Source organism: Tachysurus vachellii, chromosome 2, assembly GCF_030014155.1.
Source record: "Tachysurus vachellii isolate PV-2020 chromosome 2, HZAU_Pvac_v1, whole genome shotgun sequence".
Taxonomy (NCBI): domain Eukaryota; kingdom Metazoa; phylum Chordata; class Actinopteri; order Siluriformes; family Bagridae; genus Tachysurus; species Tachysurus vachellii.
Genome location: NC_083461.1, coordinates 13,509,356 through 13,532,517, shown reverse-complemented (window position 1 = coordinate 13,532,517; position 23,162 = coordinate 13,509,356). Strand labels below are relative to the sequence as shown.

The 23,162-nt window shown below is 37.4% G+C and overlaps 1 protein-coding gene across 7 annotated transcripts in view; it reads right to left on the bottom strand.

Annotated features, from left to right (window-relative positions):
- Positions 1–15,737: 15,737 nt before the first annotated feature.
- bahcc1b (BAH domain and coiled-coil containing 1b) overlaps positions 15,738–23,162 on the bottom strand; it is a 76,244-nt gene continuing 68,819 nt past the window's right edge. For 4 of the 7 annotated variants that reach the window (XM_060857365.1, XM_060857373.1, XM_060857394.1 and 1 more), the window contains exons 24-29: positions 21,469–21,607; positions 21,273–21,389; positions 21,001–21,147; positions 18,675–19,882; positions 18,333–18,569; positions 15,738–18,224 (exon numbers count right to left, since the gene is read on the bottom strand). In XM_060857365.1, coding sequence (XP_060713348.1) covers positions 18,015–18,224; positions 18,333–18,569; positions 18,675–19,882; positions 21,001–21,147; positions 21,273–21,389; positions 21,469–21,607 — 2,058 coding nt within the window. In that variant the 3' untranslated portion in view covers positions 15,738–18,014. The remainder of the gene's footprint in view (positions 18,225–18,332; positions 18,570–18,674; positions 19,883–21,000; positions 21,148–21,272; positions 21,390–21,468; positions 21,608–23,162) is intronic. The other 3 variants (XM_060857381.1, XM_060857387.1, XM_060857408.1) reach the window with 1 other exon arrangement.

Below are 23,162 nucleotides of genomic sequence, written 5' to 3'. Positions count from 1 at the left end.
AAAATGTTCTGAAGAAATCACATTTTAACTGTTTGTTTTATTAGCTGCAATTGTGCAAAAAAGCTATCCTCCACAATTGACAGGAGCAGAACCTAACCTGCATACAGGAAGTGACTCATGAACCATTAGAAAATATTTGCGTGAGAGATATGATACACCAGCTTTCCATCAAATGACAGCCACCCCCTTTCTTGTAATAACTAAAGCTCACTCAATCAGAAAAGGCTTATGTGGAAAGCTGTGACTACATGAATGATGCCTTTTGTGGAGGAAAGAGTTTTTTTTATTGATAGCAGATTTACTGTACTCACTTTGGATCACTTTGGCCCAAGAAATGATAGTTTCTTGTGTAATTTGATGAGGTGATTTAACCAGAGGGGAATAAATTCCCAGTACAAATAGTTACAATTTCTCAGGTAAAAGGTCTGGTAAACATTCTTTATTTTAAAGGTTAACTTATAGAACTGACACATTTTTGAAAGAAAATTATCCTTAGTAAAAATAAAAAAAAAGCAATACAATGCTTACAGTATGCTAAATTACAGTATATAGATCTTAACAATTAAACATTGATATGCTTTTAATAAAATTACATTATATTACACTTTTTATAAATACATTTCTGTGAAAAGATACCACATGTATTTAAAGTGTATTCAAGTTTATTTGAAGTAGTTCCATTTTAACATGGCTGAGAAAACTTAACATGATTAAAGTGAAGCTAATACTGTTTTGTACAACTTAATTATATTAAGTAAAAAGCCATTTGCTCCATTCAGCACATCATTAATCATTACGGTGTTAATTATTAGTTGCAAACACGTTTAAATATACTGCAAAAAATAAAGTTTAGTGTATTTAAGTGAACTATTTTGTTCATTAAATAGAAAGAAGTCTCTAAAGGTAAGTAATGAAAGTAAGTGTTGTAAGCATAAGTGTTCCTGAATGGCAAAAGTTTGGTTTCCATTTTTTATTTTTTTATGAAGGACATGAAATCACCAATATTTCTATTTTTAATTATAATAAGTCAAAACTAAAAGACTTCTAGAGAAGGAAAACATAAAAGCAAAGTCATACTAAAGTGTAATAATACACTTCTCTGTATTTAACAACATTGCCAGTAAGCTGTAGTAATTTACTGAATATCTTTATATAGTTACTGTATATAATTATAGAATTATAGTATGCAACCAAGATAACAATTATATATATTATTATGTTTTTTTTAATGTGTATTCAAAAATAATGTATTACAGTATCCTGAAGCAGATATCCTGCCAACCAGGTGTTCCACAGTGAAATACTGGTATAAAAAATTATTAAATATAGAGAATAGAGAAAGCAATATAAACAGAACATGATAATGTAGCATTCTTGAGACTAGAGGCCACAAAACACAAATTATACTTTATAAATTATACACTATAATGAGGTGTAATGTAAATAAGATGATAATAGGCTAAAAGGTTACAGAAGGTCAATGATCCAGAATGATTCTGTGTGACAAATCAGTCAGAGCACAAAGTAGAAATCCCCAACATGTAGTCATCGTACCTCCGATTGTGCTTCTTGCAGGAGTGTCCGGGATGACGAGACCCCTGCAAGTGTTTCCTCCATCACCAGTGTTTGCTGGGGGTTGGGGTGGGTGGGTAGGGTGTTACCATGGAAACTGCTCACTGTGATGGCCACTGCTGCGTGGGACTTTAATGAAAGACATGTTGGGGGTGGGGGAGGTATGCAGTGGTTTCTCCTGTGCATTAGAATGCCACCATCATAACTGCCGCATGTAGAGATGTGCTCCCTAGTAGCAGCAGTGTGTGTGTGTGTGCGCGTGTGTGTGTGTGTGTGTGTGTGTGTGTGTGTGTGTGTGTGTGTGTGTGTGTGTGTGTGTGTATGTGTGTACAGATTTTATCATTAAACGTAAAATCCTTTGTTGGGCACATGATCACACAGAGTGATTCACTGGGACTGGGAATGATTCATAAGGATGAAAGGACAGAGAGTTTACACACACACACACACACACACACACACACACACACACACACACACACATGCACCTTTTACACTTATACAGGAAACTGTGTGTAATATTGCTGCCTCCTAAGTCCAGGATCCCGGGTTCGGTCTTGGCATTCTGGCATTAGGTGACATCTGCTAGCATATAGCATATGTCAGTACAGTGACATGCTACAGGCTTTTTATTTGACATGTTTGTTGCTGGTTCCTCCCAGCAACAGCAGTTTTTGTTTTAGCTAGCTATAATTTGTGGAATTTCTTTGTGAAATAATGTGTAAAAGTAAATAAACGTGGCACTTTAATGTTTAGTTTCATAACTTTTGCCTATTTGACTTGCTGCATGACCACAGCTAGATGCTACAGAGAAAAATATAGAAATGCAACACGCTGGGAAAGTAGGGTGGCCCACATATTCATTACCAACATAATGGCCTGTTTGTAGCCATTTTCCATTACCTAGTTTGTTTACCAATTGGTAGATATACTTGTAATGGTAGGCATTTTCTAGAGAGGTGTTTAATTTCCCATTAAATGCTAGTGCTAACAGTAAACACTGCAAATATGGAGGGACTGCAAGGTATGGGTTATTCTTTACTCTGCACTTGGTTTTATAGTTGCTGTCTATGGTTTTGATGGGAATATAATCAATGTATTTTTGACAGTTATGTGACAATAGTGTTTGATAAATCAATAGTCTACAATAAATGTGTGAGGAATTTTAACAAATTTCATAATGGTTACCTAATTACAGTGAGTTACTCAAAGAACAATTGAAATAACAATGTAATGTAATATAATGCATTTGTTTCTCTACCATGTTATACAACATTATCTGGTACATTTTATTTTAATAGCATTTAAAATGCAGACATTTTTAAATGCAGACAAGGTAAACATTATTTTATGTCTTGCTTTTTACACTTAAATTGATTAAACATGTAATTATCAATAAAATAAACATCTTGTAATGTAATTTTGTTTTTTTTCCGTTTAACTGTGCCCATCACTAATTGAGACAAATGTGTACATACACACACCCAATACAACCCCCCAACACACACACACACACACACACACACACACACACACATATACCACTGCTTTCTCTCTCTATGCACACATTATTATTCTCCTTCTCTTTATCTCTCTTTCTCACACTCATTTTCTTCTTTTACTCGTTCTCTTTCACCCACACACAACCTCACACTGTCTTCTGTCATAGCAGTTTTGATGGATTACCTGCCCAGGGAGAGTGTCTGCCAGCAGCAGAGAAAAAGAATGGAGCAGAATGGCTGGGGGCTTTTCTAAGCATTCTGTCTCTCTCCTGACTCAGCAAGACAGACAGACACTAATACACACACACACACACACACACACACACACACACACACACACACAAATACAAACACACATATAGCCCATCCCCCACATGACAGAAGTGTATGCTGAGTTAAAGAGAGCTGAGGATTGTTTTACCACAGCTGTTTCTCCTGCCACGTTCCTCACTGTATTCTACACTGAAAGTTGTGTTGCTGTTTTAGCAAACATGTATCCACAAATCTCCACATATCTACAGACTGGGACTGCATGTGTACATTCCTATGGGTGAAAGAATTAGGATTAGGATTTGCACACATCATACACACATCATAGAAAATTGCTTCTGGGCCCCAACTACAGTGCAAATGCTTAGAAAGTCGAATCAACCGTGAGCTCTTCCTAACCAAACATCAAGAACTAGTCTTCAGTCTGTTTGATGAAGTGTGTGAAACACTCAGACAGTTTATTGCTGCATTCAATTCCCTTAGTAGGAAGACAACATTTTAAATGTTTTTTCTACCTGTTGCATTCAAGCAACAAAGTACAAATAAATCCTTTTCATCCTTATGAATAATCATCCTTTGTTAACAGGAATCTAGTCAGCAATGTGTGATAAGCGGTATATATGTTATTCTGAGTGATGTACAGCAAAAACTAGACATACAACATGACTCATTTAAAGGTAAGAAGTGCAATGTTACTAGTAATATTCAGATATGTTGATTTGACCTTACTTGATAAACTTGGAGTTCAGACAGTAGGAGTTTCACATTAGGAATTCTGAGAGTTGGCAGGGAACTTTTGAATTTAAAGTTAAGCACTTTAGTCAAATATAACATTTGTGTGTGTGTGTGTGTGTGTGTGTGTGTGTGTGTGTGTGTGTGTGTGTGTGTAGCCATGTAGAATCAGTGAGTGTTTATTATTTGGAGATTTTAAGATGCATGGTCCAGACATTTCTCTCCTTCTCTCTGCCATATTCTTCTGGTTTGGTACTGCTTTGACTTGACTTGGTGTTACCCATAGATAAAAAGGACAAAAGAAGACAGAAGAGAGGAGAGAAAAGAAATCATTCATTCTTTGCTGTGTGAATCATAGCATTCCAAAACATCCCTCTTTACACATCACTCCTGCAGTCCAGCCTAGAAGATCTGCATATCTGTTTCCATGCACTTTTTTCTCTTTAGAACTTCAGTGAAGGGTGTTTCTGAGGAGTGGTTTTCTGAAGACTGCAGATATGGAAAAGAAACAGCGGATAAAGCAGGAGACGCAGAGTTGTAGACACACATTGTGGATTAGTAGCCATGTAAACAGAGAGCAATACAAAAACATATTCCAAATGTGACTTTTGAGTAGCACTGATGCATCAAGGTGGTGAGTAAATTAACGTATTACTGACTGGAAACTCCTTCACGGTGCTCTGTTGCAAAAGAACAATCACTCATCAGCCTTAGATTAATGCTTATAGCCAGATGAAGCAACAGCACACACAGATGCCCAAAACCTTTGATCTGGCCTTCCTTGCGATTGCAAATTTTTCATAATAATCCGATATATTACGGTTCTGACCACCCTCTCATTACTCGTCTATTATACACTGCTGTAGTCACTTAACCATATAATAATAAGTATAGCATGAAAAACAAGACACTTCAAAGCCTTGTAGCTACAAACGTCCTACTCATTTTACACTGTATACTGTATGTCTGAGTCAGTTATGTGGAAGGTTTTTGCATTGGCAGTCTAGAGTAGGCAGGCGTGTGGACTTTTCTCTTTGATGAGGCAGATTCCTGGGAAAGCTACTGTGGGCCAATTTGTCTGTGGTCGCAAGACACACTGAGGAAAGTGGAGCCCTCGGCCTCCCAGAGCGTCAGCCTGGCACTGGTGGGCTGGGTGGCGGGCTGGGCAGGCGGGAACTGCTGTGCCATCCTGTGCCAACATGTGCGAGTGGTTACAAAGATCAACCACCACCAGACGAGCTCAGCACGGGCGGCTCTAATGCCAGAGGCACACACATACACACACACCTCACACACACATGCTGAGCGCAGACGCACTTTCTTTCTATAAATCTCTTTCCCTCTCTCTGTCCTTCATACTTGCAATTTGTGTTTTTCACTTCTACTCACTTGAAAGGATGTTAATGGCATGAAGAAAAAAGGAAGAGACCCAGAGTGCATGCTGAAACACTAATACAAACATGCACATGGATTCTGTGCAAATTAATTCAAATGCAATATTATAATTAGACTAAAGAGCTTTTTTCACTTCACATCCATTTACACAAATAAAGCTAGAACATAGCAAGTAATACATTATGTAACTGAAGATATTCACTGCATTATTATTATTATTATTATTATTATTATTATTATTATTATTATTATTATTATTATTATTATAATATAATTAATAAATAAATTTGTTTTTTTTTCTAAATAAATAAAGAAATGCAGAAAGGTGCCAGTGCTCTGATGTTGGATGTATTGTCTGTGGCTTTTTTGTGGGAGTCATCTTCCATTCTAAGTTTACAGTAAATATATTTTTAGTTGGTGGGCGAGACAAAGCAGGCTATGTGGCTGAGATGTGTTAACTGAGCTGCAAACCTGACTATCCCCTGGGCAATAGTGGGCAGTTAGTATTGCATGAGCACAGTGTGTGAGAGAGATCTAGTATTCATGTGTGATAAATCCACAGGGGTTGCAGCCACCTATCACTGAAACCATCTTCCGTCTGGACTCTCAAATAAAGCTGAAGGGAGGATACCATCCCTAAGCATACACACTCACACTCATATTATATGCACAGAAACTGGGACATTATGAACGTATAAGAGAGCCAATTAGCACCAGTGTGACGATGCGTATTAGGAGGATGTACAATGTTTGCCTAAAACTAAGATTGATATTGTATCAGATTTGACATTTAAATATTGTAAATGTGTAAAAATGAATTACGAGCTGTCTTAAACCATGTTGCCATCATGCATCACAGTCGACTTAATTACTGTGAAGATGTCAATATAAGACCAATATTAGAAATTGACCAATATATAGTGTTTGTCAATATATATGATAAATGCATCATCTCAATAATTGAAAATATTTCTGATACATGATACATACAATATTACATTTTAAAAGTTATCGTGCTGATAACTGGCAGCAAAACAGTAGTGTTGCATTAAACATGAGCAAATATTTAACACTGAATATGAGAAAATGAAAACATGAAATTCTGTACAAAGCCAATCAGTTTAAATCCAATCAGCTTCAGATCCATGTAGAGTTTTATGCTTGTTATAAAAATGCTCATGCTTCTGAACACCACATGATAAAAGAGTGTGTTATGTTGCTCTGTGATGCAGCAAAAGCAGTAATTTTAAAAAAAAAACAAAAAAAAACGCAGTTGGCCAGCTTCATGGGTCTCAGATGACACGTTAACCATTACCCTCTCTGGTTGGTAGTTGTTTTGTAATAAGGGATGGCTGACTAGTGGGCAGGAACTGGCATTTATCAAGATCAGTATTACATTACATTAATTAAGACCAATATTATATTATCATGTGGCTCTGATATCTGTATAACATCAGAAATTGAAAAATTGGGTTAGTGCAATTTAAGGGAATGCATCTGAGCTTTTCCTCATTTAGGTCATGTGAATCAAAAGCAAAGCTGAACTTCAATTTTTTTATTTGATAGTAATGTAAATCATAGGATGGCTAAAGCACTTTATAAAAAAAAAAAAACGAGGTGTGTGTATATACCTATAAAACAAATATGTTCATCTTTCATTTTCTCTTCACAGTTCCATGATATCAACATTGAGAACTCTATACAATAACAGTAAATTCAGTGGTTATGTTTGTACATTCTTACATGGCATCTGTTAAAGAATTAGGGCTCCCCCACCTTCTTAACCCCAATTTAACCCAACTGAGGCAGGAGAGAGAGAAAAAGGTGAAGGTGAGAAAAAGAATGACAGTCAAGGGTACAGGAGGCGAGACTCATAAGGCAGAAGGGATAGTAGCCACACTTGTGATGTCAGGATTTGTTTCAGCTCCCTACTGAGTGGCTTACTGGAGTATTATTTTTTTTTCACCCCCCTGACTGCAACTACCCCACATGGGAAGAAACAGAATAACATGACCGAATGTTGGTTTCTTCTTCTTTTCTTTCTCTCTCTGACTGTAGCTGTATAATAAACGGGGAAAGCTCTTAACGCAGTGGGTGCAGGGGGGCTGTAACAGGCCAAAGGTGGAAGCACAGAGCTGTGCTGTGCCAAGAGAAACTGTGTTTTAGTCTGGTGATGAATCACCTGTGTGCTAACAGAGGGGGCCATTGCAGAGGCTGCAGCCTTCAGACAGGCACTATGATGGATGAAGTAAAAAGACATCTTTCCCCTCACACACTCTCTACGTCACACACCTCCTATACTCTCAGGACATTATCTCACTGCAGGCCACACACATGTAATAAGGAAGGATCCAAGAACTCCATGCAAGTGAACAGAATTGTTCCAAAGCATTGAATTCTGGTTCATAGTCACTTATACTCACCCCATTCCCTGAAAACCCACACAGACTGACACTAAGGGAGGAGAGTGCTCTGTTTCCTTTCATTATTTACTTTACATTTCTCCCAAATATAAATAGTGAGATGGATGAGTTCAGGTAGGTCTTGCAGTGATTCTTGCATTATCAGACAGACATAATACACATATACCTTTACCCTGTGTCTCATCTAATGGAGTTTTCCGGCAACACACATGAGAGCAGTACTGGTGAGATGGAGGGAGATAGAGATGACTGACATAGACCTGGCTAAGTAACTCATCCGAGCTTAAAATGAAAACAATGTTTGGAGAGGAGGAGTTAAAGGAGTGGTTTGTAATTTTAAGAGCCCTCTTCTGTCTGACAGAACTACTTTTTGCAATGGAAACAATGACGAGCCTTCCTCTTTCCTCCAAGCTAGCCGCACAATATGTGCGCAGGTTATAAAGTACGTTTGAAATGACAGTATATGATTATTATAGGTCTAGATGTATTAAATATTGCAAGCCATTTCTTTAGCTATTTTATAAATTATTTCTATATTAGTTAAGAACTGATGTTAAGGGTATAGTGGTGGCTCCTCAAGAGTTTTTAATTTCTTAAATATCTTTCTTTCTGAAACCCCTGCTCATAGTGCAACATATAGAACCTTGTTTGTTGTTTTGGAGTTTTGGTTTTAGTTTCTAAGAGAATAAGATGTAAGTGCACAATATTTTTATTAGTAGAAAGAAAGAAAGAATGGTCTGTTGTCTTTTCTATTTTGTGGTGTGATGATGGGTTAGGTTAGTGTAAATAGAAACCAATACATCATTTGTTTGACAAATATCAACCATTGCCTGAGTCATCAACTGTAAACAATTTTTTGGTGTTAACACATTCATGTATACACAAAAAGATATAATTATAGATAAATACTGTAAATATAGAATTTAAGACGATGCTTTTATACACACATGAAACTAGGATACATATAAACAAGTGTAACTTATTCATTCATCTTCAGTGAGCAGGTCATGCTCATGGTGGGGTTTGGAGCATATCCTGAGAATAATGGGCACAAGGTGGGAATATGCCTTGGATGTGAAGAAGCTGTATAACTGTAGGTGATAATGAATGAGATGTGCCATGGAAGAAATTTTGAAGGAGGTGATCAATCAAGAACAGAGCCATGGAAAAAAGGCTCTTTGTATTATTAAAAAAGAGTCTGCATGATTGATTAATTACGCAAAATAAGTATAAGTAGATACTGCATGGACCACACATAATAACATTTTTCTTCATGGCCTCTTTGTGCCATTGCCACAAATAGGGACTCCCCAGTGCTCTCCCTCAGCTCAGATTCCTCCTAGCTCTCATCCCTGCACAGGCTTACTGGGCCCATGACCCCCTGCATAGGAGCATGAGTCAATTTCCATAGTTGGCTTGTTTGACAGGCCATACAGTGTGCTGTTTGGATGGATGTGTATAAGTGGGATCTTCATGCCATGGCTGGACTGTTCCTAGCCCACTGTGCCAGTTCTTCCACTGCTGCATGGCTAATTTATAACCCAACATGCGGGTCCCTGCAGCCTGGACCATCATCCCAGAATGCTTTAAACATTTACTGAGAATCTACATGTTGTACAGGATATTTTTACATCTACACTGCTGCCAATTGTGAAGAGAGAGAAGTAATATTAGTGAGAGCAGGGTGATTACTCTAAGGGGTGTCTAGTTTAGAGTTTCAAATTCCTGATGGATGTTATGCAGGTGAGAATTCAGCCTGGGCAGAGAGCAAAATTACATACTAATATGCAATCACATACATGTCCTCCTAGCTGTAGTGTAGTATCTATGGAAATAATTCCATGTCTGGAAAGAATCAATTTCATAAAAATGACTCCAATTACAATTCATAAAGTAATTTATTGTTAATGATGAAAGATAACCACTAATAAATTAATGGGTTATTCAGGTATCCCCTAAGATTGGCTATTTCACAGGATATTTTTTACTTTAGCAGTATAAAAACAAAATTACAAATAAGTTAGGTATACATATTTTTCAGAAGGTTGTGAGTTCAAATCCCTACTCCACCAATCTGCTCAGTTGTATACAAGTCACTCTGGATGAAGGCGTCTACCAAATGCCATATAAAATAAATGTAAATGTTTAATTTGCATGTTGTAAAAATCATCAGGAATAGTCAATAATTTAATGAGAAAAATTAAAGTGGTGATCTTGCCAAATGTCCAACTCTGCCCTGGAAACAGTAAGTGAGAATATATTTATATTTATCGTGCTCTCACTCACTCACTCACTCACTCACACACACACACACACACACACACACACACACACACACACACACACACACACACACACACACACACACACACCAAACTGTATATTCATTTTTTTTTTTACTTAATATCAACACATTCTGCAGCAACAGGATTTACAGGGTGTAGATCAAATATATCCCCACCAGACTGTCTATAGTGTCTTTCTAACAATGTCCTGCTGTTCAATTACTGTATTATTTCGCTTCAATCTACAAAATGCTTCATTTGCTGTGACAGAGACAGAGATTAGCATTACATTATTGTTTTTCTTGTTCCTTAGGTGATCAGAAAATCCTTGACAGAAGAACACAAGAAACAATTCCAAAGAAAGAAATCTGAAGTAAAAATGTTAAATATAAGAAATGACGAGAAAACACAAGCACATTGCATGCTACAGAAGAAGACATTAATGCTATTGTGTGTAATATAATACTGCAGCAGCATGCAGGTTATTCTGTTCTGCATACTGGTGTGAATGTGCTGAGGATGGATATGCAGCATATGCAGCAGGCCTGAGGAGATTGGGTTGAGGATGGATGTATGGGGTGAGTTGGAATGCTTCCATGCCCTCGATCCCCTCCCTCGCCTCAGCTTCGGAGCTGGTCTGGATCACTGTGTCCGGGATGTAGGAACAGCTGACAGCCATTCATTCACACATGTGACTCATATAACAGAGAATCTTGCTTTTTCTTTCTCCCTTACATAAGAAAGTATGAGGGAAATGCAAGTAAAAGAAAAGTAAAATCTCTTTGAAGATACAACGTGATCTCTAGATATGTTAGCAATAGATTTTTTGGATTACGTGTGTATGTCAGGGAACTGGATTAAAAACATATTGCATTTACATTGATGATTTGTCACAAAAATAAAATTACACACTATGCATACGTTGCTCTTTCTCAAATCACATTAAAGGTGATAATATTGAATAAATACTTTAATGACAAAAGTGCACAGAAAATAATAATTTAACACAATGACAGTAAAACTGTAACTTCTGGTTATCCACCAAAATACATTACATTATCAAAGTATTTTGAGTACACACATTCCCTTTTACTGCCATTGACACACTTATCAAATGTAGCATGTATGATTCAGCTACTCTTATGGTCGTTTGGCGATAAACCCATTCACCCTGAAAAAACGGCCCAGTTTGACATTTTTTAGAAAAACCCAAAGTGTTGTATTCAGTACAGAATAATCATAAGTAAATAAGTACTTCATGTTTGTTTTAATTTGATTTTTTTTATGTGATTTTGTAAAATTTGATGAATTTCACATTGCATTCTGACAAGCATAAATTAAATATCTTCCAAGAGAAGGAACTCCAGTGTGTGTGGTTTCCCCAGGGCTCTGTAAACAGGAAAAAAACAAATGATATGCACCACCAACATCCAGCCAATCAGGACACAAGGCTAGCGCTCAGGTGCTTTTGGGGTCTGGCTTTATATAAAAAAACAAAAATGAAAGATTGCTTGAGTTATTGTTCATGTTGTACTTCTTTACATTATTTTCTTCAGCTAAATTAGCAGATTAATTCAATAACTGTTGAATACAATTTCAAAAAGAGATGAGAAGAGATGTCTTCTTTTCTGGAAATGCATTGCTTGTGTTGATTCCCTTTTCATTTATGCTTAAAGCCCTGTTATTTTGTGTTGTTAATATTCAAGCCTGGTCAGCAGGAACTGTTCTACATCAAGGAAACACTGCAGGCCTGTGCATTTCCACAGGAAAGAATCTGTTGCTTCCCCTTTGTTAAGAAGAGATCAGATCATTTTTTCATCACACATTGAATAAGATGGAACCCCAAGGTCTGGGGGAAAAAAATGGGTGAGCAAGCAGATGTAAGCATAAAGGTCACATGCAAAACAAAGCAAAACAAAAACCTTAATTCCCAAAGCTGTACATCTCAAAACGCAATACCTTAATAATTATTTAAGAAATACCTCTAATACCTAGTAATTATTTAAGATAAATAAACCTTTTCTTTCATTAGAAAGAAAATGACAGATGAAAAGTCCTCTTTGAGATTATATTGGAAAGTAAAATACTTTTTTTTTTAAATCTCATTTCAATCAAAGATTCATTGGTGCTATTCAAATGTTTATATGTCTGTGTGTATTACATATGATTGTGTTCAATTTCATAATCCTTGAACATTTTCAATTTTCAAATGTTCTGATTATAGGGAGCTTGCAGCATAATTGCAGCCATAAATCTAATTTATTTTCTCAGCATGGAATCTTTTTCCTGTTTTATCATTATCTGTATTTCTTCAGATAATGAAGAATTTCTTCTGGTTATCATTAAGGCCAGAGCCATGTGGAGAGAGTGGGAGAGAGGAAGGAAGAGAGGGGAATAAAAAAGGAAGGGGGACAGGGGCAGGGCTGTGGAACATTAATAACATATTTGTCCCATTGTTTGAATGGTTACACTTGAGCAGTGCTGAAATTAAGCAATGCTGTTTGAAATGTGCAGACATGGAATAGGCCATTACGGCCCACCTGAGGGCCTTTTCCTCTGAAAGGGTTGCTGAGGACCTGGGATGAGATGCAGATCTATACTTATACAAAGGAAAGGGAAAGCAATCTTTGTCCCCATGTGTACTCCCTACAGTATATCCCTCCTTTTTCTTTCACACTGTCTAACTTGTAAAATGTTTTGTCCTTGTGTCAAAATGCAATGGTCTACATAAATACAGGCATGCATATATACACATATTGCTTATTTTACTACTCAAATGCTTTCTTTTGCCCCTCCCATACTAGGTTCCCCTGTGTCCTCTGGCCTTACAGACATACTCACTCACACACTGCACATAGGCAAGCTGGGGATCTGTCAGCTGCTTATAAGCATATGATGGATGGGCTCTCCGCCCTTTAAACCAATACCATCAGAGCGGTATGCACGCTTTTCTTTACTCAACAGCAGCCCCTCATTCAGCACCCCCACCCTCCTACTTGCGCATCTCCCTTGGCCACTCCCTCTGCCCTGAGACAGCCGCTCACCATGCAGGCCAGACAGGGTCACATAGAGGGCACGCCATTTATGAGCTTATGTTATTCATCTTCACTCACAGCAGCACACTGTGCAAGTGACATGCTTGGTTCGCAAGTACAATACAGAGATGAAGACTGAGCAATAGGGTTACATAAATTACTCATCAGTAAAAGGTTAACAATCTCACACACATACATACACCCATACACATAAACAAACTCCTATCATTAACACGTGATACAAAAGGTATCTATAGCATTAAAGCTGGTTTCAGAAAGATATTAGAATGTGAGCAAGAAGTACATTAAAACATAAAAACATTAGTGGAATGTAAAAAAATCAGAGAAAAGACAGAATTTATTTCTTAATTATAAGTCAACTCAGGACATTAAGCAAATTTTACAATCGTATTTATTTACTGGAGCTTTGGAGAAATCCAGTTACACTATATTATAATTTATTCTCATTTTTTTTATTATACTGCATTAACAACAACTTTCAGAATGAGGTTAAAAAGTAATGAAAGGACTACAACAGTACTGAAGCATACTCACTATTAACTGGATATATCTAATCGGTTTTCTGGTAAAATAAATGTAATAATAATATTGAAAAGTATTTTACTACTGAGTTTGATACACTCAAAGTAAAAAAAATAAAAAAATAAAAAAATAAAAATTATTCTGATAATTTACCAAAAAATTATTATTGTATACTTATATACTTATATATTATTGTATAATTATTATATACAAATTTTATTTGTAGTGAGCCTACATTAGGCATTTAAAACACATTTTTATGTATAGATTATTTATAAAACAATAACAGAGGATTTCTTAATTATTATTATGGGTAGATATTCAAGATTACTGTTTTAGTTGATAAATGAGCTTCTAACATGAGGTATCGATTAGCACTTCCAGTTCACCTGAATGACCTCCGTATGAGCTTATTAATGGTTTTAAATTAGATATGCTAAGCATACACCCTAAAAGGTAAAATAGTAGACAAATATTTCATAAGACTTAAAGCTTGAATGTAAAAGCATGCCGAAGCTTAGAGATGTCTTTTATAAAATAATAATATACCAGGCAAAATAAATAAATAAAAAAAACATACACTAACAACAATTTTGTTTACTTATAATAATAACTGAACCCTCTTTTCTCTCTCATATAAACTCAAAGGCTTTGATATAAGCCTTTCACAAATCCTCCAGAAATCTCGCCATCATATTATGCAATAATTTCTGATCACAGCATTTGGAATACATTTTAAGATGGTTATTAGTTGGAAAGGCTTGTCCAGAATAACCCCACCCCATGTACAGGGCACAAGGGCTCACTGAATGCTCATCTGAAAAGATGCTCAACTGAATGCTCATCCTGATTCAGTAAACCAAAACTTTAAAACTTAGTTTTCCCCAAGATGAGCAGACACGCTCACACACAGGTGAGAATCTGTCTCTCTCTCACTTACGCCTTCACACCTTCAGTCTTCACTCTTCCAGACCCTTATAGAATTGACGTGAGCCGATTATCTGTGGGTCTTCAGGTCGGTTTTATCTTCCACTGCTTGTATCAGGGTGAAGTGGAAATGCTGGATCTCTCTATGGCACAGCGTAGTATCCCAGACTATACACGCTTCATCTGGGTTATCTGACTCACTTTGAGAGAGAGATTATTTCTGACATGCAAACAAGAATTTGGGGTGGACCTTCATTTTACATTCATCATATCCTTCTTTCTTTCAAGTCAGACATGTAGATTAAGGAAAATGCTAAACCATCACCTCATCATCTTCACTAGTATTGTGTGATGCATTGACCGTTATTGTAACTGTTACAATACATAAAATTTAACACAAAATTATATGAAATTTGAAAAAAAAAAAATAATAATAATAGATGCTAAAGTATAGCTATTGTAATTTAAAAACAATACCTCTTCCCAAAAGGGAAATAAGAATAGTTGTAAATCTCACACGGGATGTATTTAACTAAATGTTTAAATCTTTTCACATTGTTGGTTCACTGCCATCTCAGTGGGGAGTATATCAACTTTCCTCCACACACACAGTCCCCATTCCCATGTGCTCCTGCAGTGGGTGGAAGAACATGATATGATTACATTACTTCCTTAATGGGTCTATTCCGTTCAAAAATTCAAACATTCATGCCACCTGCAGTGCCTGCAGGGATACTCTCATGTGCTGCTGTTTCTAGCAGCAGAGCATTATGTTTCTTATTTTTATTTTTGAATGCATGTCCCTTCTGTCTCTCAGACAGACATGGATGCACACACTTACACAAGCCATATCATTATGGCCTAAAAAACCAGCTGCTTACAGCCCTATAGAAACCGGTGGGCTCTAGCTATACCAGTACACATTTTAAGAATACTGAAGAATGATCTATATGTATTATTGCTTAACAGTATACATGCTGTCGCCATTTGTTTGGGATGCATAGGAACAAAGAAGGATCAACAACAAAGTGAAAACAATACATACCAAGGTAATCATTTTGACATCTTTTTTAATTAAAGGCAACACAAATGCATTAAAATTAAGATAAATAACTTGCCTAAACAATGCAAATATCCCCACAATGTTATATTCCCCACAATGTCAAAAAAGTACATCAACCCCACCAAATAAAAACAAAAATTCTCAGTGGGTCTCAAAGTTGGGTTGTAAAATGATTCCACATTTTTCTGAGGCTTGAGCAACTTTCTGCCACACTGCTGTTGCCAGTGTCATGATATTCTGCAATGAATCCAGTGTTTAGTTATGAAAATAACTTGTTTTCTTTTTTATAGACCCAAAAAGTGACATTACATGAATTTTCACATATGATTTTTAAAGCTTTTGCTTCTGCAGTGTAACAGCAACAAAGTTGTTAAAAAGTTAGTCTTAAGGACTGGAAGGCATTTCTGTCCTTTCCTCAAATCTACATTGAACAGTCTTTACAGGCTTGCATATCAGGCAAAATATATGACAGACAATGGAGAAAAGAAATTAAAATGCAAATTTTTGGCAAAGTAGGAATAAAAAGTGACGAGAGGCAACATTGAGATTTGATCAATTTAAAACCACCCCCTCAAACAGGTTCTGATTGTCCCTTCATGATCATGTGACACAGGCCTTCAGAAGCCTTTGAGTGCCTGAAGTGCCCGCTGGTGTGCTGTATCATCCAAACTCACAGCAATACTGTTACCAACACTAAACCTTTACCAGCAACATTACTAAAACCTTGCAGAAACAAAAAGCTGTTTCGGTCATATTAAAGCAAACAAAACAGTAACTGTACCACAGAGTATGAACATTGTTAATTTATCTAAGTTCACCAGCCAATGAAATTGCAGGGCTCCCATACCTTATAATCTATTTACACAGACTTCATTCATTTATTGCAATCTGTTAAATAACCCTTAGAGGTGCTTTGGTTTCTTGCTTGGGAGGCCAGATTTCTTACCTTATCTATCTATATACTAGTACAATACATTTTTTTACTGACACACTGTTTGGATCTGGCAAAACATGGATGCATTGGCAACACATTATCTTGCATGTCTGAAGTGCAATAGTGCCACAAAGGCTTTTGTTGCATTTGTTCTAATCATAACCCACACAGAGGGCAATGCAATGTACAAATGAATTCTGTGACAAGGCTCCAACTGAAAAAACAAAAACAAATGTGGAAAAGATAACAATTATGTGGACACAGATGGCCCGTTCCGCACTATTCACCCAGTGGACTGTCCAGCCACACTTATGCAGTATACTGTATAAACTAATATATCATGACCTGTATCAAAGAGAACAAGTCATTTACAGTGCTGAGGTGGTGATCTGTGGATCACATATCACTCCAAAGCAAAAAAAAAAATCCCAATCAAACCTAGCATTGTCTCATTAAAAAAATAACACAATCAAGCGCAATAAAGAGGAATATAGTTCTCTCTTCCTTTATATTATATTTACATTAATACTTTTTTATATATATTTATATATTTACACACATAAAATAAAACAATTGTACAACTATACACCTGAATAAAAGGTACAGTAAGTAAGAGGTACTGAAGTGTATGGCTTGATAGAAAAAAAAATTGTCAAAGAAAAATTAATTCAGAAATTTAACTTAAAATTATTTTCAGTTTCAGTTGTCTGGGCAAAAAAAATGATTCCTGGAAAATCCCTGGATGCCCAGAAGGCGCCATTAGAATGGGTTGTACACCAAAAACAGGGGCATTCTTGACATGTCATGCCACGAAGAGCTTTAAGCATCTCCTTCTGTTTGTGGCCGTACTCTACACACAAACACACACAATGCGATAGTTTTGGTCCAACTGAGTTAAAAAAATGTCCTGATGAAATAATCTGATAGGATGATCAGTCTAAAGAGAACCCAGCTCTGTTTAGGGTTCCTGAAGAGTAAAACTAAAATATTTACCGTAACACGGGTAATATAAATTAATATAATCTTGCTTAGAATATGTCCAGTGCCTCATCATTTTCTCTGAGAACTAAATCCTCTTTCCTTGGCTGTTGAGTTTGTGAAGTTGTCAGCCCCAGTTGTCACTCACTGAAGACGGGTGAGGCGCAGCTACAAAGTAGATCAGTAAAGAGCTCATCTTCCTTTTCTTTATTCCATGGTGCACTAGTTTAGTGTCCAATTATGGGGCTTTAATCTGAGACCATTCTGAACACAGTAAAAATCGATTGTCAGCCCTTTAGGAATCCTCCTTCAAGGAGGAAAAATTTCTTCAGTAGTACATCCATATGACAGAACGCTAGCAGATTATTGATACTCCTTCAGCTGTGACCAACTGGCCACTAGTGGGGTCATATGTTCCAGCCAGGTAGTAGAGGTCCTGACTGTTGTTGTTGGGCTTCCTCAGGCGGCTGAGATGCTCATATTCACCTTGGCTAACCACCAGACACTTATGGGAAATGGTCTGGACGTCATTTTCATCCTCATGGCAAGATTGATAAAGGGCATGCTGAGAAAGCAAAGAAAGTACAGTTAGACACTCATCTATTTACTAGCACAAATGGAAGAGAATTAAATAAACTTGGTTATTTAAGTCTTATGGAATGAAAGAGAGTACCTTGCCATCCCGGTGCCTTTTGCCCAGTTTAGTCTCTTCCGGATGGTAAAACCACTTAACCTTCACGACCATATTGCTGGCCCAAGATTCCCACAGGCTCTCTATACGGCCAATATAAGGAAGGTGAGGACGGCCAGAAGACAGAAATACCGCACAGTCACCCACTCTGATAATGTCTTTACCCCGGACAATGGCCTTGTAGAAGAGTTTCCGTGCCTTTCCTTTTAGACCTCGCCTCTGAAGAAAACACCCAATTTTATATTAGAAACTAGATGAATGAGGAAAAGTCAGAAACATTTACCACACTCCATTATGTCAGAACAATTATTATATGAAACTTACCTGAGTCGGGTTTCCAGACCACCTCCACAGCTGACGGGGTGGCACAAATGCAGAGGAGTTGGGTGGACTGACTGTCTTTTGCTTTTTGGGACAGTCCTTGGAAGTTTTGGTTTGTGCTGTAGACAGGGAGTTACTCGGAATCTCCTTTCTCCGTTGATGCTTGCCTGAACCATTGCTGGCCAATGCCTTTGGGCTGGTCACACCCATGGCTTTGGCAATAAAGGAGTGTTGTGGTGGGGCAGTTTTTGCCTCAGGATGTTGCTGCTGCTGTTGAAGCACTGCATGATGGGATGACAGGCATCCCTGCAGAAGAAGTTGAGATGCTTCCTCTTCATCTGAAGTGTAGGATGAATCATTGTCAGAGGAGCAGGCACTAGAACTGGACATTGAGCCTGAACTTGATGAGCTTGAAGAACCTGAGGAAGAGGAGGATATGGACAGATGAGAGAGAAAGCGCCTAGGGTTGTGCATCGCTGCCCTTCTAGCATCTTCTTCATCTTCTTCATCTTCATCCATGTCTGAGTAGGAGCTGAGACAATCACTGTGGCAGTTCAACACATAATCTGGATATTCGCCAAGCCCTAGACCCTGAGAAAGTTTTCGCATGTCAGAGGAACCCTTGAGGAGGTGGCTACTACTTCTCTTGGTATCCTTCATCAGTAACATTGACTGGGAGCAATCTATAGGCGAGTTCAAATCGCCTGAATTTTTGGTCCCAGAGTTCTTCTCCGTTCTCCCCCCTCTAGATTCAAACTCCCCATTTCCAAGAAGCATAAGTGCTTTGCCATTTTTTGTCTTTGGAGAGGTTACTCCTTCATGGTCCAATTTGATGAGGTACTCTTTCCTGTCTCCTGTCTTTCTCCCCCGAATATTTGAGGTGCTCTTTTGACCAAGTTGTAATCCAGATGGTGGCTGTTGATTACCAAAGGTTGTAAAACCATTAGCAATGCTGCTAAAAGAGTCCACCTCAAAGGAGGTGCTAAAGATACCCTTAGCTGGTGTACCCATAGTGGAGCCAAGCAAGGGGAACATGTCTGTCTCCTTCTCTTTTGGAGTTTTCCTAGACAGGCCATTGAACTGGAACAAATCCAGAGATGGTCTCTTTCTAGACATGGTGACAGACGGCCAGGCAAGAAGAGAGGGGGCACTCCCAGTTACATTTTCAGTCACACCAGTTTTTGTTGATAAACTGACTGATTTGGGCCTCCCTGTAAAGAATAAAGAAAAAAAAAAAAGAAGAAAAAAATCTATTATTTACTTATTTCTATTGGCAAAATTCTTTTGACAAACATTTTTTTTTTCACAAACACAAGAACAACAGTATGAAATAAATATGTCTGAGAACTTCCAATAGAAGTAAACCTGATCTGTTCTATTGTGATACTTTTGCAGATTTCAGCCTTCAGTTAGTCCTAAGGCATTTCTGTAAAGGTTCAGCTATAGGCTCCAAGCCCTAAGGCTCCTGCATCCATTTCACACAGAGCTACTTGTGTACTTGTGTACTATGTTGCAAGTGCAAGCTCATTTTGTTAACTAAGCATCAAGTGATTTAGTTTTTTAAACCAAGACACAGAAAAGAAATGTTAAAAAGAGATCTTTATGCATACAGAATGATACTAACAGTGATGTTTAAATAGCACAACAGAGCAAAATTATATATTATATTTATACAAAAATTATAACATCATGGTCAGGTGTATGTTTATATTCTACTTATATCACAGCAGTTTTCCATGATTATGATTGTTTGATTTATTAAAGTGTCAAACGACATGCATTTTAATGGTTTATAGTTAGATTTGATGTTGTGGAATGCCCAAGAGACAAATTTCTCTGTTTACTTATGTTATAGCCTTGATAAACAGTCATTTCCTTGTCCTCTCTCTCTTTCTCACTCTCACACACACACACAACTCCTTAATTAATGTTAAATACACGTTTCCGAATAAAAAATACCACCACATCAATAAGTACAACATGTTTTTAATAATCTTTTTATTGTTAGTCTTAAATTACGTGGAGTATCTGCTGTATAAGTCACTGTGTATGTGCTGTTACTTTAGAAAGAAAAAATCATTAGATTATGATAGAGCGCATTAATATTAACCTTGTTCATGTTACAGTTAGAGCTACTTCTAACTGATTTGAGCATTCATCCAGGCTGTGGTATAAAAAAAAATTATTTATAGCTATCCAAATAAAGAGAAAGAAATAGGGACACATTAGCAGCCTCTAATATTATCTGTGTAACATTAATAACTATAAACAGGACCATCCACACTTTTCACAGCTTTCAGTGATTTAGACTACAACTGTGGTCATTTACCTGGCTTGGCCTTGCTTGTTTTCCCTGGCTCTGTGTTGCCATGCCATTCTGAAGAAACATCAATCTGCTGAGAGCTCTTCTCTTGAGTGGAGCTTTTCCGTCTGCGGCGAGTTGGAGAAGCCAGGAGAGCTGGAGAAGGCTCTGCACCTGAAATTCATGGATCATGTAACATTAGTTACAGGTACAATTTACATTAAAATGGATGTCTTTTCATTTGAACAGTGGTTTTCCTATTAATTTGTCATTAAACTCACGACACACTGCACACTTACAATGTATTTGGTAGCCAGGTGGAAGTAGACGAATGTTGGGGACGGAAATCCAGCCACGATCTCCATCATCAAACTCCACCATGACAGAGCCTTCTTTCTGCTCATCTCCTGGGCCACCTGTACATGACATCATCTATGTTTAACTTACAGTAAGTGTAGAGGATCAGCACTAGAAAAAATAAATAGAAATGCTTGCCAAGGAGAATGGAGAGAGTTCTTCTCTGACCTCTACGGACATATCCAGGATACAGGCACCTTGAGCGCTCACTCCAGTACGCACACACTCTTGTTCCATCAGTAAGTGCATCCACTGTCTCCAGTTGCACATCCAAAACCTGACAAACACATCATGATGTATGTATTTCAGATAACACTAATAACAAAAGTAAGAAGAATAAAAAAGTGGATAGAGAAGGTGTTAGGAATAGAAAACGTATAAACCATGGCACAAAAAACAAAGCTAAAACATTTCAAAACACACATTGCAAAACAGCCCTCTGAACCTGCCCATGGGCAAGTCTATATACTAACAGCTTGCTTTGTGATTTTGTTCCATGGGACATTTTTTTTCGGTCCAAACTTGACTTCAAAATATAGGAAATCAGCATCAATGAATAGGTGCCTGCTTGATAACAATTAAATAAAGGAGCCCAAATCGATGACTTTATTGTGAAATCGCCAACTTCCCTCCTACTACACAGCCTGTCCTGGCACTGAGAGCTCTTTCAGGCTTGGCACAAATATGGTTGCTGTGGTGAGGGGCCACTGACAGAGCAAGCAGGCAGAGGATTTAGTTCTGGGCCAGATTTGCAGGTAGTGTGCTGGAAGAGATGATAAGAAACTGAAAACCAGCATGGGAATAAGAAAGGATGCTGAATAAGGGGACTAATATGCAATTGTAATATCTATATGCTTGATTATCTATCTGTCTGTCTGTCTGTATGTCTGTCTATCTATCTATCTATCTATCTATCTATCTATCTATCTATCTATCTATCTATCTATCTATCTATCTATCACATTTGCATATGTTAATAGTTTATATGTCTGTCTATAATAGGTGAATATGTATCATTGTGTATTATAAGGCACGCACACACACACACACACACACACACACACACACACACACACACACACACACACACACACACACACTGATCAGGTTGCTGATGAGAACAATGGCAAGCTCACAGGTTGGGCAAGCTGCAGGGGAAGAGCACGAAGGGAAGCATCAAAGCATTCACAATGAAAATACAGCTTGTGAGCTCTGTGGCTCCAGAAGAATCATGGATACAAAATATATGCAGACAAAAATGCCAATTTTTCACACAGGCTTTTGTTCTTTGTTTCTACCTCCCTTTTCTTTCTTTCTTTTTTTTAATAATTATGCATTGTAATTGTTTGCAGAATGTCATGAAGTGAAATCTTTAGATATTTTGTACATTTGATATTTTACATTAGAGAATTGCAAATCTGATACTGTCTATGTCACTGAGAGAGACTGGGGGCTGGGAAGTGGGTTCACGATAGGCTGTGCCTCATGTCAAAAGCTTGCTCAGGCAGTAAGACAGATTTCTTATCCATTGCAAAAAAAACAGAGACAGAACAGGAAGAATGAAAGGAGCCATGCATCTAATGTATTCAAATGAATGTGTGCCAACAAAGAATTGTTGGTTAATCAGCTCCCCTCTCCCCATTGTCACAGATCAACTATGCATGCAAGCATAACCCAAAATTCAACCCTAAATATGTTCATACATATAAGTAGATAAACAAACAATAAAAACAGTAAAACAAGTCCATCTGTAAATGACCCTAGGGGTAGTGCAGAACTAACTAGGAACAGTCATCTGCACTATGCACCTGTAACACTATATGGAAGGACAT